This window comes from Littorina saxatilis, linkage group LG9 (assembly GCF_037325665.1).
Source record: "Littorina saxatilis isolate snail1 linkage group LG9, US_GU_Lsax_2.0, whole genome shotgun sequence".
In the NCBI taxonomy this organism is placed as follows: Eukaryota; Metazoa; Mollusca; class Gastropoda; order Littorinimorpha; family Littorinidae; genus Littorina; species Littorina saxatilis.
In genome coordinates, this window is record NC_090253.1 from 47,819,765 (window position 1) to 47,835,572 (window position 15,808).

At 39.4% G+C, this 15,808-nt stretch overlaps 1 protein-coding gene across 2 annotated transcripts in view; it reads left to right on the forward strand.

The window, feature by feature from the left end:
* Nucleotides 1–4,789: 4,789 nt before the first annotated feature.
* LOC138976295 (fibropellin-1-like) overlaps nt 4,790–15,808 on the forward strand; it is a gene marked incomplete at its 3' end in the record, with an annotated part of 40,514 nt that continues 29,495 nt past the window's right edge. The window contains 9 exon segments of one of the 2 annotated variants that reach the window (XM_070349142.1): nt 4,790–4,937; nt 6,824–7,026; nt 8,051–8,140; nt 10,002–10,164; nt 10,670–10,790; nt 11,638–11,731; nt 12,745–12,822; nt 13,649–13,806; nt 15,174–15,223. In XM_070349142.1, coding sequence (XP_070205243.1) covers nt 4,862–4,937; nt 6,824–7,026; nt 8,051–8,140; nt 10,002–10,164; nt 10,670–10,790; nt 11,638–11,731; nt 12,745–12,822; nt 13,649–13,806; nt 15,174–15,223 — 1,033 coding nt within the window. 2 annotated transcript variants of the gene reach the window in all.

Sequence of the window (15,808 nt, forward strand, 5' to 3'; positions counted from 1 at the left end):
ACATTCAACAATTAATACATTTACATATTATTATCCGTTAATGTAGGCTTTTAGGCAAATCCTCGTCAAGCACTTACTTCACGAATCTCTATGAAAGCAAAAACGAGAATAGAAATGCATATAAGTACATCTTAACATTATACCATCTCTCAGTGACGCATTTGCACGCGTGAAGATCTTTGCATTTCAATTTTCAAGTTTGGTCTGTCCAAATATCCGTTTTAAAACAAACTTTTCAAGTAGGTGCCGGTGCACAATACTACACGCATCCTGAGCATCAAAATAAAATGAGTGAGGAGAGGTAACGATTCTCGTTTTGGTACACCGATATACCACTGACGTTGAGATATACGACAGATCAGAACGTGAATGCGATTTGTATTAGTGAACAGCTCAGATCATGGGTCCATGAAGTGTTGCACAGGATGGTCAAAAATAAAGTACAAGATATTGGACTCTGAGTGGTATTACACTGTTGCTTAGTGTCTGTAGGAAGCTGCAAGGTGAAAATAGAAAAAGAAAAACTGGACTCTTGACTTTAATAGGCTTTTTTTTGCTCGGAAACACACATTCTACTACTCATCACAGCATGCCCCATTATTGCATTTAAAACACCAATTACATTTGTTTTGAATAAAACTCACAAGTTTACAATAATAATTTAGAGACCTGTATCAATTAGGTATATCATGCTTAGTTTGACTTTTGCAAAACTAAGGAATTAAACATTTAATTAAATCAGTCAGACAGACGGAGACATAGAAAGATAGACAGAAGGGAAAACAAAATCCGAGAAAGAAACCCCTTTAAAATGTTTACCATGTTTGAAATAAAACGTCGCAAGGTGAAGCCATAATTGATCACCTTTCAGTATGACGTCATGTGCGTGTTCCACACTTGAAATGACGTGCGTTTATCATCTTATCGGCTGCACGGAGCTTGGAAGTATAATTTCTATACAACGATCCGAATTTGTTACGTTTGAGCATGTTTTCAACGTCAAACACCATGAAACTATATCTTTTTAGAATCACAAAATGAAAAGGAATAGACAGAAGTTGATTTTAAGTGTCTTTTTCCATAAATAAAGATAGTGGTTATTTAACGGTTTTCTTAATTTTTAAGCATAATATTCAATACAATACAACAAAACTATATAGTTTTAGATACAGGACGCAATAGGAAATACACCAATATGACATTTCTGTTTCAAATATTCGTTTTTACAAAAATAAAAAAATGACATATTTTGAAGGACAATTTCAAAAACAAAAATGTAAGGTACCAAGCTGAAATGCAATCCCATAATCCGGCCTAGATCTTAGATTGTGTGCTAACAATTTCGATCAAATTGATGAAAAACTGTAACTGTGAAAGTGCTGCCTCAAGTCTTTGGCAAACGGGAAAATATGACGTCATCAAACTGTCCTATCAATAAACGAAGAAACCCCCAATGAGACAATCCCCTCAAAAATATCCATATAAAATTTCATAAAGATCCACTTAGTAGTTTTTGAGATATGATCTGCAGTGTGAGAACAAAAAGTCTAAAATAACTCTCACGCCCATAACGATGTTTGTTTGTTTGTTTGTTTGTTTGCTTAACGCCCAGCCGACCACGAAGGGCCATATCAGGGCGGTGCTGCTTTGACATATAACGTGCGCCACACACAAGACAGAAGTCGCAGCACAGGCTTCATATGTCTCACCCAGTCACATTATTCTGACACCGGACCAACCAGTCCTAGCACTAACCCCATAATGCCAGACGCCAGGCGGAGCAGCCACTAGATTGCCAATTTTAAAGTCTTAGGTATGACCCGGCCGGGGTTCGAACCCACGACCTCCCGATCACGGGGCGGATGCCTTACCACTAGGCCAACCGTGCCGGTCCCATAACGATGTGACACGAAACTCATTTGTTCATGTTCTGCCGATACTATAATGTTTTTCTTTCTTAAAACACACTATAATAGTAGCCCTTCCCAATTGTAATGCTAAAAATGACTGGTCTGTGTTGTCAATGATTTTCTGCAAGAATGCGCTCTCTCTCTTTGTCGCAAAGACCGTGTGACACGAAAGTTCTGAGCGGAAGACAAATCTGCTGAGTGCAATTACGTTTCAGAAGATAGTTGGTTAAAACAGTTTATCACTCAGACACACACAGGAACACTATAACGTTATTATTCAGGCCTCGTTTACTTTCCTTTGTCATGCTTGAAAGTACTGGCCTTGGTTGAAGAAAGTGGCCTGTCGCTGTGCAACAAATTGGTCGCCATTTTCCACCGTGTTTTGTGAATAAAACGTGTCAACTACCCCCACACACAAAACGATGCTGTTGGTTCTTTTTATTTTCTTATTTTTTATTTTATGCTTAGCAGTTTAGTATGCTTTGTTTTCTTCTCAATTCAATGGATGGCTATAAAATAAGCATTGAAATGTGAAGGTGTTTACATTACCCATGATCTGAGTCGTTCACTTTAACATATTTCGTTTAAATTGCAGAAGCGTATGCCTTTTAAAAAATACATTGTTTTGAGTTATTCATGTTTTGTGGTGTTCTATTGGAAATGAAACAAGTTCATGTTCACGACATTTGGTACCCTTTTTCACCAGTAGCTGTCGATGTTTTATGTTTGACAGGAGGCTGAGGTGCACGAACCGGAAGTGAGTGCCAACCAACCGGAAGAGAACAATCTCGTTGAAATCACACTAAATCTATCAATCTAACACCGCTGCTGGCTCCAATCCCGGTTTGTAACTTGTTTGTGCACTTCGGCCCAGGTCACCTATGATTTGGGGGGAGGCGGGGGTGTTTGTGTAGCCTCGAGCATTCAGGTAGTCTAAACAGTAAATGTCTTGATGGTATACATCGGGTGCGTGTGGCTATCGCTCACTGTCAAACCTCATACTGTTGAGGCGATCATCGAATGTGGATTTTGTTCTTCTCTAAAGAGCACAAGAGCCAGACCATTTGACCTTATTATTATTATCATTATTATTATTATTATTATTATTATTATTATTATTATTATTATTATTATTATTATTATTATTATTATTATTATTATTATTATTATTATTAGCTGTTGCTTTTCGGGTCCAGCGGACCATAATAGGTCAAATCAGGCCACCACATTTGACATACAAACTTGCTACTTTGTGGACTTATCATGCATTAACTGACGTTTAAGTACCCAACTACGAAGTATTTTGGTCAACAGATGTAGACGTTATTGACGGTTGTGTGGGTTGCATTGTTCGAGTCCTCTGTGTTGTTTAGTATAAAAACAACGTGCTGTTTATATAGTGACTGGTTTGATACACACGCCCATGAAACCAACACTTCTATCATTGCACTATAAAACAGCTACGCAAACAAACTAAAATGAAAGAAGAGATATGACATGGTGGAACTTCTTCAAAGTTTTCAACTCGAACATCTTAACATAATTTTCCTCGTGGGAATAAATCTGTGATGATGTAAATCTTGTGTGGTCTTCAGGTAAAATTGCCGCGCATGCAAGTGTCTTAAATCTGTGTCATCGTGACAATATTGTGGGACATCTTAGGATAAATGTAGCTCCTTACGTGCTAAAGGGTGAAGCAGACTTGACCGATTTAAAGGGCCATTTTAACTGATGTGTCATGTCACTCACGTAATACAAATGATCTACGTTTAAAAAAAATTATATTGACTCTTCTTGTAAACGCAAGCTTTGCTGTCAAAGTCTGAAACCTACCTTTACAAATACCCCCCCCCCCCCCATACACCCCTAAACTCTACTGCTGCCCCATCCTCCTTCTCCGGAACTAGAGAGACGAGCCTATATATGTGACCCTCCACCACGATGTGAGTCACATGTCACCTTTGCATGATTTTCATATTTTTACATTTTCCTAAAGAGTTTTTTATGCTCTATCCAGTGGTGAAACCCGTTTTTAGAAAAGAGCAAACACTGTTTGAGTTATAAGCCTGTGACTAAGGTGACCCTCACACTGTTACCAGACACTCCCCGGACTTATATTAAGCCTAGCGCAGAACCGTGCGAGGCCGGTGACATGCGACTCATTTCGTGGTGGAGGGTCATATATCTTGTTGATTTAAATTGCATTACCCTGTAAATTCTTTCAGATCGGCACGATTATTACATTTAAGTTGCTTTATGGTATTTTGTTCACATGCCAAAGCTATATAGCTGGACATATTGACAATTGTTTACAAATATTGAATACATTCGGCGAAATTGTACAAATGTCACGGGATTGTCCATGTTTTTGTGTGTGTGTTTTCTATTCTTATTTTTAAAGTTGGGAAAACACTGCTTGAAACATATCTTTGCCATAGTGTGTACAATGTTGCTCTTTGTGCCGAATAAAAAAAACCCAGAACAAACATGTCCAAAAACAATTCCATTTTAAACAGAAGAAATATAGTGGAATGCAAAAGTATTTGTAAGGCTCCGGTTTACTGTATTTCAATACATTATTCTGATAGACGTCCTTGCTTTCATTTGGAGCAAAATGTGCGCTTACTACATTTGCATAATGCAGCATTCACTGAATTGTTAAAAGAAAATGACGGACTGCCACATATCAAATGATATGCTAAAGAGTGAACATAAGTAGCAGAGGGGAGGGGGGTGGGGGGAGGGGGAGTGGGGGAGGGGTATAGGCATTAGCATATATCCTTTAGTGTGATGATGCGTGCGCTTAACCTTGGTCTCGTTTTTGGCTGTGCTTTACAATAAATGCAAAGTTTGCAGAGCAGACGGTGTCGAGATGAAGTGTAGGTATATAGAGACGGTTCGTTTCAGGGTCTCGCACTTCTAAGTGAAGCTGTTGGACAGGGGAGACAATAATGGTCAGGATGGACAGACACGCGGTTACCGTTCTTGTTGTGATTGCTGCAGTAAGCATCGTCAATGTAAATGGAGGTAATGGCGGCGGCGTGTTTTTGTTGTTGTTGTTGTGGATGTTGTTGATGTTATTGTTGTTATTGTTGGTGTTGTAATTGTTGTAATTGTTGTAATGGTTATTGTTGTTGTTGTTGTTGTTGTTGTTGTTGTTGTTCTTCTTCTTCTTCTTCTTCTTCTTCTTCTTCTTCTTCTTCTTCTTCTTCTTCTTCTTCTTCTTCTTTTTTTCGAGTGTGTGTATTAATGAGCTCGTGTTGTTATTGTTCTTTATACAACTCCTGCAATGCAACCGAGGGGTGGATTAAATCTAGTTGATTATTTTTAGACAAGTGAGAAATTAGAACGAACTACTTTGATTAAACCCAAAAATCACACGTGGATTATTCGAAGTAAGAATAAAGAGGGCTAAAAAATAATCAACACTAGAATTTATTTTTAGAACATTTGAAACCCAGACGATTGGACCCTGTTGCGGAAGAATACGTACAATGTTGACTCAAAACTGTAACAACAATGGCTGACGTGTATGCCTAGTCGACAGACAATGCCATTTGCTTTGTGTGTGTTTTTGTTGTTGCTTACTGTACATGACATACATTACGTGTAAAATCCAGTTCTTTAACAGGCAACAAACCTTGCAAATTTCCAGAAGCTGCAATCTGAAGCGACCTATCTCTGATTCTAGCAGACGATCTCTCCAATGTTTAACACAAAATCAGCAAACTCTCCTGTCACATAGAACGTCCATTATATAGTGCAATGTTGAAATGAAGTTACCGGTCTGAAACATTTAGTCGTTTCTTCTGAGACAATCCTTGTTCTCTTATCATCTACAGATTTACCGCAGTCTTCACCACGCGAATTCACAACAGTCAGACTTTCGAACATGTATACAATCTACGTAGGCAAGTATGATACGTCATGACGTCATAGGATTCCTAGCATATTGACGTAATGCTAAACATCCGGTTATCCCGAGTTTTCTCCGTAATACATGTCCGTGGGTTTTTCAATGTTCGGTTATTTCCGTGGCTTCATGCGGAAAGGGAACCGTCGTCTGCAATCAACGACATGGACCATTCTGGTCCTTGCTGCTGACAAAAACATGATTTTAACACAGAATGTAATGTCAGAATAGCTATATAAACGCTATTGTGTTTTAATCGTAGCAATGGGGTCCGATATTTAGACGAGACAAGTATAATGCCGACGAGTCGGAGACAAGAATAAAGTAAAAGAATAGGGACTATTTGAATGACGCGCATTTGACACTCTGAGTGATTAGGCTGAAATGAAATTGCCTACAAAATGTCGTCTGCATGACTGCATGTTCGACCCGTGTTGGTCGTTGTATAAATAGCTTAAACAATGACAACTCGTTGATTACTGGAAAATAAACCACTCGTGGGTATTTGCAGCCGCTTGGTAATTCACTCGTGTGCTCCGCACACTCGTGAATTACCAAGCGGCTGCAAATACCCACTCGTGGTTTATTTTCCAGTAATCAACTCGTGGTCATTGTTTAAGCTCTATTTAGTGCGTAGTTTCACATTTTCTTGAAGCTGAAAGTCTTTCTTTTCTTACTTTTAACTTCACGTTTGCCTTGTTTCTTAGTTGTATTATTACTTTGTTATTGGGTTGTTCTTCATTCTGTTTTTTTGCCTTTCCGTTTTGCAGTCCGTTCTTTTTGCTTTCATTCCGGCATTTATCAGAACAAAAGAGAAGCATGTCAACACTTACTTTATGATACAAACATGTCTTTGTCTTCAACACCGAATGACATTTTAAAGCTAGCATCACCATTGATCGTTACCCTCCCACCACATGGGCAGCATGCATGATGCCATCTTTGAGGCATGAGCACTCACATTCCTATGCACTTTTGATTTTGATTGATTGATTGGCAGCTGTCGTTCGTGGGCGTCTGTCGGAGGATGGTTCAAACCCTGACTCTCTCCCATCCCGCCTGTCTGTGACGGTGGACATGGGAGGTAGCAGCCTGGACCTCAACCTGGACCGTACCTCGGACCTCCAGCCACACCTCCCTGTCTACAGCATTACCAGAGACCTCAGGGGCCTGTTTCATATTCACACGACCCGATCTCAGACAGTAGGTTTAGCGTTGGGTTTAGCATGTCAAAGCAAGTTAACTCGTTTCACAGAAGCAATTAGATATAGAATGATAACAATTAGCAAAATGAGTATGAACATAAATTATTCTAACAATGATAAACAATATGGAATTCGCAATTACAGCATGGCGAACAAGTGAGAGATACTGAGAGAGAGAGAGAGAGAGAGAGAGAGAGAGAGAGAGAGAGAGAGAGAGAGAGAGAGAGAGAGAGAGAGAGAGAGAGAGAGAGAGAGAGAGAGAGAGAGAGAGAGAGAGAGAGAGAAAGAGAAAGAGAAAGAGAGAGAGAGTGAGAGAGACAGAGAGAGAGAGAGAGACAGAGACAGAGACAGAGAGACAGAGAGAGAGAACTCAGAACTCAGAGCTCAGAACTTTATTACAAAAGGATAAAGGTTTTAGGCAAGGCCTATTCTTCCAACCTGTCCTTTATACAACACATAAAGACAGACGCACATAACTTTGGTTCAGTGCTGTTAAAGTATACTCGTGGTAAAAACAATGAAACGGCTATAAATCGCACACTAATTAAGATACACCTTTTGGTTTTGGTTTCTTTATGTCACAACACACCAGGAATACTTACATTTGCGTATTGACTTTCAGTTATTCAACGGTTAATCGATGTGTTTGGGTAGTTGTTGTCGACTTTAATGTTTCTATGCACTGTCATTCTTTTTATTTTCCTCCTATATTTTGGTACCTTTCGATTGTCAATATTGCACACATGTGTTAGGTAACAGGCGTGAGTACCTAGATTATAAACTGATTTCGCCTGTTAGCGTTTATAGTGATTTTCAACACTTTTTTTTTATTAGGTCGATGATAGGAATCGGGGATTATAAACTTACCTAAGAATTTGTAATTTCAAAACAGATAGATTGTGAAAATCTTTCAAAATCAATAATCAAATTAGAACAATTTATCAAAAGCAAATCGATATATTCAACCAAAAACCAAGAATGGAGAATTCAGAAGAATTAAGTTTGTTCTCTGTTGTTTCCAGGCATTTAATATGTACCAGGACGTTGGGAACGGTGCAGCCTTCATTCTGGTTCCACACACTGACGACCACGGGAAAATAACCCACACTCTGGTAGGTTTAATTAATCTGCTAATTGTATTTTAATCTTATCATTTTCGCAAATAGTCATTGGTCTTATGTGTGTGAGTCCGGTGCACTGGATTGTTCATCCACGGGTCAAGGTTTCCAATCCGGAAATATAGGTCCAATGTATGTGTTGACTCACGGACGGTACCCATATCACACCCCCGTGTCACCTCTGTGGCACGTAACATACCTGTCATTCTGCCAGAAGTACAGGTGGCTGATTATACAAAACACACGCACACACCCGGGTAGCGCGACTCAGTTGCTGGTAGCTTTCCACTGAGAGGAAGTGACTCAGATGTCCCAGCAACTAGTTAATACAGTAATGGGGACAAATAAATAACGTGTAAACATGCAAGGCATCGATAGTATCGTCATAGTCTATACTCTATGTTATATCATCTTAAAAATATCGTTTTCCTTCATTTTAAAACAAGTCGCGTAAGGCGAAAATACAATATTTAGTCAAGTAGCTGTCGAACTCACAGAATGAAACTGAACGCAATGCCATTTTTCAGCAAGACCGTATACTCGTAGCATCGTCAGTCCACCGCTCATGGCAAAGGCAGTGAAATTGACAAGAAGAGCGGGGTAGTAGTTGCGCTAAGAAGGATAGCACGCTTTTCTGTACCTCTCTTTGTTTTAACTTTCTGAGCGTGTTTTTAATCCAAACATATCATATCTATATGTTTTTGGAATCAGGAACCGACAAGGAATAAGATGAAAGTGTTTTTAAATTGATTTCGACAATTTAATTTTGATAATAATTTTTATATATTTAATTTTCAGAGCTTGTTTTTAATCCAAATATAACATATTTATATGTTTTTGGAATCAGCAAATAATGGAGAATAAGATAAACGTAAATTTGGATCGTTTTATAAATTTTTATTTTTTTTTTACAATTTTCAGATTTTTAATGACCAAAGTCATTAATTAATTTTTAAGCCACCAAGCTGAAATGCAATACCGAAGTCCGGGCTTCGTCGAAGATTACTTGACCAAAATTTCAACCAATTTGGTTGAAAAATGAGGGCGTGACAGTGCCGCCTCAACTTTCACGAAAAGCCGGATATGACGTCATCAAAGACATTTATCAAAAAAATGAAAAAAACGTTCGGGGATTTCATACCCAGGAACTCTCATGTCAAATTTCATAAAGATCGGTCCAGTAGTTTGGTCTGAATCGCTCTACACACACACAGACACACACACACACGCACACACGCACATACACCACGACCCTCGTTTCGATTCCCCCTCGATGTTAAAATATTTAGTCAAAACTTGACTAAATATAATGAACACGAGGGACCTGGTAGCTCAGGCAGTTAAGCACTGAACTTGTGACCCTCGGGTTACGGGTTCGAATCCAGGCGAAGCTGAAGATGGGTCAATATCATGTGCAGACTCAAAAAAAGTATCAATGTCACACCCCGTTGATGCATGTAAAACATATCGGTCGTGCATGTGTCTCATTAAGGGCAGAATATACCTGCGCAGTTTCAGCGGCACAGACGACGCACTGCATATTATTTATGCCGCGATAGGGATTATGTCGAGTACTTGGCCTGTTTTCCTTTCACGCAACGTGTTGCGAGCTGGGATAATCTGCAGTGCGTCGTCGGTCCTGCTGAAGTTACATTATATATGAGCGGAGCCCCTCACACCTAAACACAGACACACACTCACACACACACACGTGTATAGCTGCTAGCTTTCCACTGGTAAGAAGCCTTCCATTTCTCACCAACAGGGTACAAAGCAATATATATACATATATATAAATAAAGGACAAAAACATGTTACACAGCTGTTAGCATGTGTTAGTTTTGCTGGATTACAGGAAGGCATGGTTCAGTATGCGGGCAAGGTGTACCAACTGAAAACAGAAGTCAGCCTAGGAGTACCTCAAAACAGACAGTTCCCTGGTTACCTTGACCTTCAGTTTGACGTGGAGGACGTGAACTTCAACGCCACAGAGTACCTCAACGATTACGATGTCCCCTGTAAGGATCAGTTCTTGAAATAACAGTAATAGGCAACTGTAGATCATCCAGTACGTACGCTATCACAACGCACATAGGTTAGTTGTTTGTTCTTTATATGCAGCTTCGTATGGTTGTGGGTTTTTTTCCACTTCGTTTTTGTTTCCATTCGATATTCCTTTTCTTTCTTTCTTTCTTTCTTTCTTTCTTTCTTTCTTTCTTTCTTTTCCAATTCATTTACTCTTTTTTCTGAATGAGAAAAGAAGGAATGGCTTAAAGGATGGTTGTCATCACTGTTTGGAAGGTGTTGAGTGGTTAGCATTTTTACATAGCAGCCAGTGAGCAATTCTTCTGCTGTAAGCTTTTTAAGAAATGCTACCCCGACTTAAGATTATTAAAAAAAGAAGACGATAACTAATGTTGGTGTTGTTTTTGTTTTTGTTTTTCTTAATGTCTGATAGCTTAGAATATGTAGAATATAATAATTAATTCTTAATAAATATAACGTGTATCTGTATACTTTCAGCGAGTGACGAGGAGCCTCCAGTTAGCGTTCCCTACACTGGGTTATATAGTCAACCACGCCAAGCAAACCAGGACGTCTATGTTGACATCGTCGCATTTGCTGACTTTGGGGTTTACTCCGCGTAAGATGATTTGGTTTATTAAGGCCAACAACAAAAAATAGTCTGCTTACGGTAACATAGGCAAAACAAAATAGGGTCGGTAGGTCGGGATTGTTTTTTTCTTTCCAAAAAACAAAGGCCTTTTTTTTCCAAATGCCAAAATAAAGTCTAGGGTCTCGCGAAAAAATAGAGTCGGTCGGGATACCGTAAACAGACTATTTTTATTTTTTTTTTTTTTTTTGGGGGGGGGGGGGGGCTAAGCTAAATTGCTAAGCTTTTCAGGTATACGTTTCATGACGGCGAGTTTTCTTTCTCGAGATTTAAATGTAAATACACAGTAACGATCATCTTGTAAAATAATGATGTTACTCGTATTTGTTGTTTCTTACAAACGAAGGTGGTTGGATGATCGGATGGTGGGGTGGTGTGGGGTGGGCCGGGGAAGAACGATCTTTCCAGCACTTTACTCGGTTCCAACATAAAGTGACTCATCATAAAGTAATGAACCATCACGAATCTGCATAGTTGTTCTTGTATGAATAGTACTGTGGAAGGTATACGTACTATCTTCTACATAACCGAATGCAAATTTGTTCATTGCGAAATGTTTATATCATGACACTCATTTTTGCAGTTAGTGTGGAATCAGAAACTGCAAACAAACCTACCATGTTTTTGTGTGTTTTTGTGGGTTGTTTGTTAGTTTGAATAACATATCTCTGGGATTATTTCAATGATCACCATAACGGTTGTAAGGAACACATGATAATAAAAACGCATTGTTGCAATACAAATTGCTTAGCATAACGATATACAAAAAACAAATCCATTATGTGTTCATTGTGACTCGTGTGTGCAAAACTTACAGCTGGTACGGACGCAGCACACAGACTAACACTGCCGCCAAACGACAGGAGGCCATTGACAAGATCAAACAATACTACGCTCTCGTCTTTAACGAGGTAAGTGTGTGTGTGTGTGTGTGTGTGTGTGTGTGTGTGTGTGTGTGTGTGTGTGTGTGTGTTTGTGCGTGTGACACTGCCTCTTTGAGTTTATTATACCGTATTCATGTATCCGTTAACCAAACCCCAATGTTCGTATCCATCAACATGAGCACTGCATACACATATGCCATGTTGCTTTTTAATGTTATCTTTTTAATTTTCAATGTATTTAAGATGACCGTAAAGTTCGGAGCCAAGCCAATACAAAGACGAAGCATTTGTCTTGAAGAGGGACACCTAATGTGTTACACGGGTGTGCTAAGATTAATAACAAAACAGCCATAATCGACAAAGGACAAGAAGAAATTAAGTAAATGCTAATAGTTTAATTCAACAAATATTTATCCCCAACGATCACAAATAGTGTTTGGTGATTTACATACTGCTTGACTGTACATTGTTACACCCCCGGTATAGGGGTGTGTATAGGTTTCACTCGATGTGTTTGTTTGTGTGTTTGTTTGTGTGTTTGTGTTCGCATATAGATCTCAAGAATGAACGGACCGATCGTCACCAAACTTGGTGAACAGGTTCTATACATTCCTGAGACGGTCCTTACAAAAATTGGGACCAGTCAAACACACGGTTAGGGAGTTATTGGTGGATTAAGATTCTACAAGGACTTATATAGAAACATATTCATGGTCAAAGGGAAATAACCTTCTCAGTTGGTGGCAGTGAGAATGGGTGCAGTGAGAATGGTTATTTCCCTTTGACCAACGGGGGTGTTTTTCCTACCTGCGAGGAATTTCTTGTTGTTTTCGCTGTTGTCTAAAACTGTCCCATCCTCCCACCCCATGTATGTTGTAATTGTTCAAGTGTTCTTCTGTTGTATGGTTATGTCCCTTTGTTTAGGCGATGTCCTGTAATGTACAGCATATACATGTATAAAAATTTTTTAAAAATAACAAAAAAGATAATAACAACAAAATTTAAAAAAATTTAAATAAAAAACTGTGCCTGTTTTGCAGATTGACCTCATGTATAAATCCCCCACAACTTTGTCTTTCACCATATTTATCAATCTGGTGGGGATCGTCATTGCAGAGGTGAGTGAAATACAACGGCATTTAAAGTTGTAATTATAATCAGGTATACCTGTCTGTCTATTGTAAATATAGGCTGGTATAACTGTCTGTCTATTGTAATTATAGGCTGGTATAACTGTCTGTAACGTTTTGTTTTGTCAATAATAAACGTTCCAATTATCTACCAAACCATGTTTTTTTATTCTGATTTTTTGGAACGATGGCAGCCTATTATAGTTTTTGGATTTGTGTCCGTCTCTTTGTCTGTCTGTCTGTTTGTCCATCAGTCCGGCACGAGCGTCTGCCTGTCTATCTTTTCTCCCTTTTGGTTGTTGTTGTATTTCTCTTCTACATTGTTAGTTTGGTTTGCATCTGCATAGTATACATTGTTAATGCACATATCAAGGAATACTGCATAGCAGCTAGATTTAGAAATGTTAAATTACGACATCGACACAATATCAAGATGGAACATGATTTTTCCTCTGCTGTAAAAGTTCTCAGAAAGAACAGACAACTACACCGGTATGTTGCAGATACATTGACAAACCAAGACGTCTCTTCTTAAATCTCTCTCCCAAAATAAAATCTCTGACGTCAAAAACTGAACAAAGTTCAATAAAGCGTCATAATGCAAATAATGGCGTCACGTAAACATTATTTCACGTACACACCTTCTGCATATGTATATTCCTAAGAACGGAAAAGAAATTTCGATGAGAAACTTTGTCTTAAATTCTCCCTCAGGTCAGAAGTAGACATGTATTCGTAAGGTCACCACCAAACTCTGCACGGATCGGTATCGTATATAATTAAAGGCTAACATTGAACTGTGGTCGTCGTCCAGACAGCTCAAGACTCTCCGTGGACCGAGGACCTCCGCATTACAGTAACGGGGGAAGCCATTGACGAAGTGAACGGTTACCAAGCTCTTGATGACATCAGAAGCTGGGTCAAAACGGCCGACAATCTACCTAACCACGACCACTTCATGTTCTTCTCGGGGTATGAAACACACACACACACGCATATAAAGTAAGGACACGAACTCAGTACAATAGCGTATTCTACGTGGTGAAAACACGCACACAATAGACGAATTTTTGAAACAACTCTATCAAGATTTGCAGCGGTCTGGGAGAGTGAGACAACCCTTTACCTCGGACACGCGTTTCACAACATCAGCACCAGATTCCAGGCTTTTGATCCGTTTTAACGGGACGAACACATAACTATGATGTGTATGCTATGCCACTTGCGCTAAATATAATACCGTTTTCTGGCAAAAAATAATCATCGGACTCACGAATCGCCACCGATGGCTTTCTAATCACTTGAAGTGTTCGCTATATAAGCGCAGCACGTGTGTTTTCTTAAACTCATGTGGCCTCATGCCCAATCCACGTGACCTCGATCAAAACACGTTGTGAGGCGATCACTACGTGCCAGCGAGCATTTTCACAACACATTTTGAACTCCGATGAATTCGTGAACGCTGATGTTCGACAGAAAAGGGTATCACATTGTGCGCACGCTGCATAACATACACATCAGAGTTAATTGTTCGTCCCGATCGCAGGATAAACTGCCAATCGGAAGCATGGAACATGCTCCGGATGCTGTGAAAAGCTGTCCAAGGAAAGGCCGGGGCTCTTACTCGTCCAGACCGCTGACAATCTTGACAGAGTTATTCAAATAATGGTCTTTTATCCGAATGAACATGGCGTCTAAAATTTGGTCATGACGGCCGACAATCTACCCAACCACGACCCGTACCCCTGCTTGATCTTCTTGGGGTATGGAAGTAAGGGGAACAACTTAGTAATATATATGAGATTGAGTGTGTGTGCAACACTAGCTTGCTCACTGGGTTGCCAATTTAAATATTTGCTTTAATTTGGTTATTTTCAGTAGCTCCCCTTGAAGCGTGATATTAATCGGACGAAGTCCACTGTGTGAAGTCTACTTCACGAAGCTCGCTGCACGTGCTTTGGTGCTGAGTTTGTCTGTAAAATGACTTCACGATGTCTTCGCAAAGTCAACTTTAGGTTCAATTATGGACAGCCTTAACGGCGTACGTATATATAGCAAGTCAACGTCCGCTGATAAATGTCGGGGGTATTTATAAATCAAAAGGAAGTCGACCTTCAGCTGCAGCTTCTTATTTTTCTGACGTAAGTTTGGAGAAGCAACAAACATATTGTCAACAGGAACTCTCTGCCTGTATACTGCTGCAATCTGGTCATAAGAAATGCCGGGACATCGGGATTTTGCACTAAACCCCGGTAATAATGTTCACTGTGGTGAATATGTTTTGTGTGGGCGCTGTGACAATAGCTAAATAATAATGTCCGTGTGTGCTTTCTGTACAGTTACGACTTAACAAAGCCAACGAGTACGGGACAATCGGATACATTGCTCGGTAAGTCATATATATACATTCGCCCTACCTGTCCATGTGTCTGTCTGTCTTTCATGTTCCTGTCCTGCATGCCATCATTTGTATTCGTTTGTTAGTCCACCTGTCTTTTTAACGTTCTGTTTATTTGCTTGCGTTCCTATTTCTCTGTCTATCTGTCTGTCTGTCTGTCTGTCTGTCTGTCTGTCTGTTATGTTTATTTGCTTGCGTTCCTATTTATTTGTCTGTCTGTCTGTCTGTCTGTCTGTCTGTCTGTTTACTTGCGTTCCTATTTCTCTGTCTGTCTGTCTGTCTGTCTGTCTGTCTGTCTGTCTGTCTGTCTGTCTGTCTAACATGCTATATGTTCAATTATGTATGTGTCTGTCTGTTTGTCAAAATGTCACGTAATGGAACAAGTGACAAAGACGTACTCCTTTAGTTATATTCACTGGTGTCTGATGTTATTTCTTAGCAGTTCTTTTAATTTTGATTTTTTTTAACGATAGTTCCAGATATTTGCCATACAAAATTCCACAACAAATGGAACTATTGGCCTGAACGTTTTGAAACGGGAATAAAAAACCGCACGGCGAATGAAACCCGACGTAT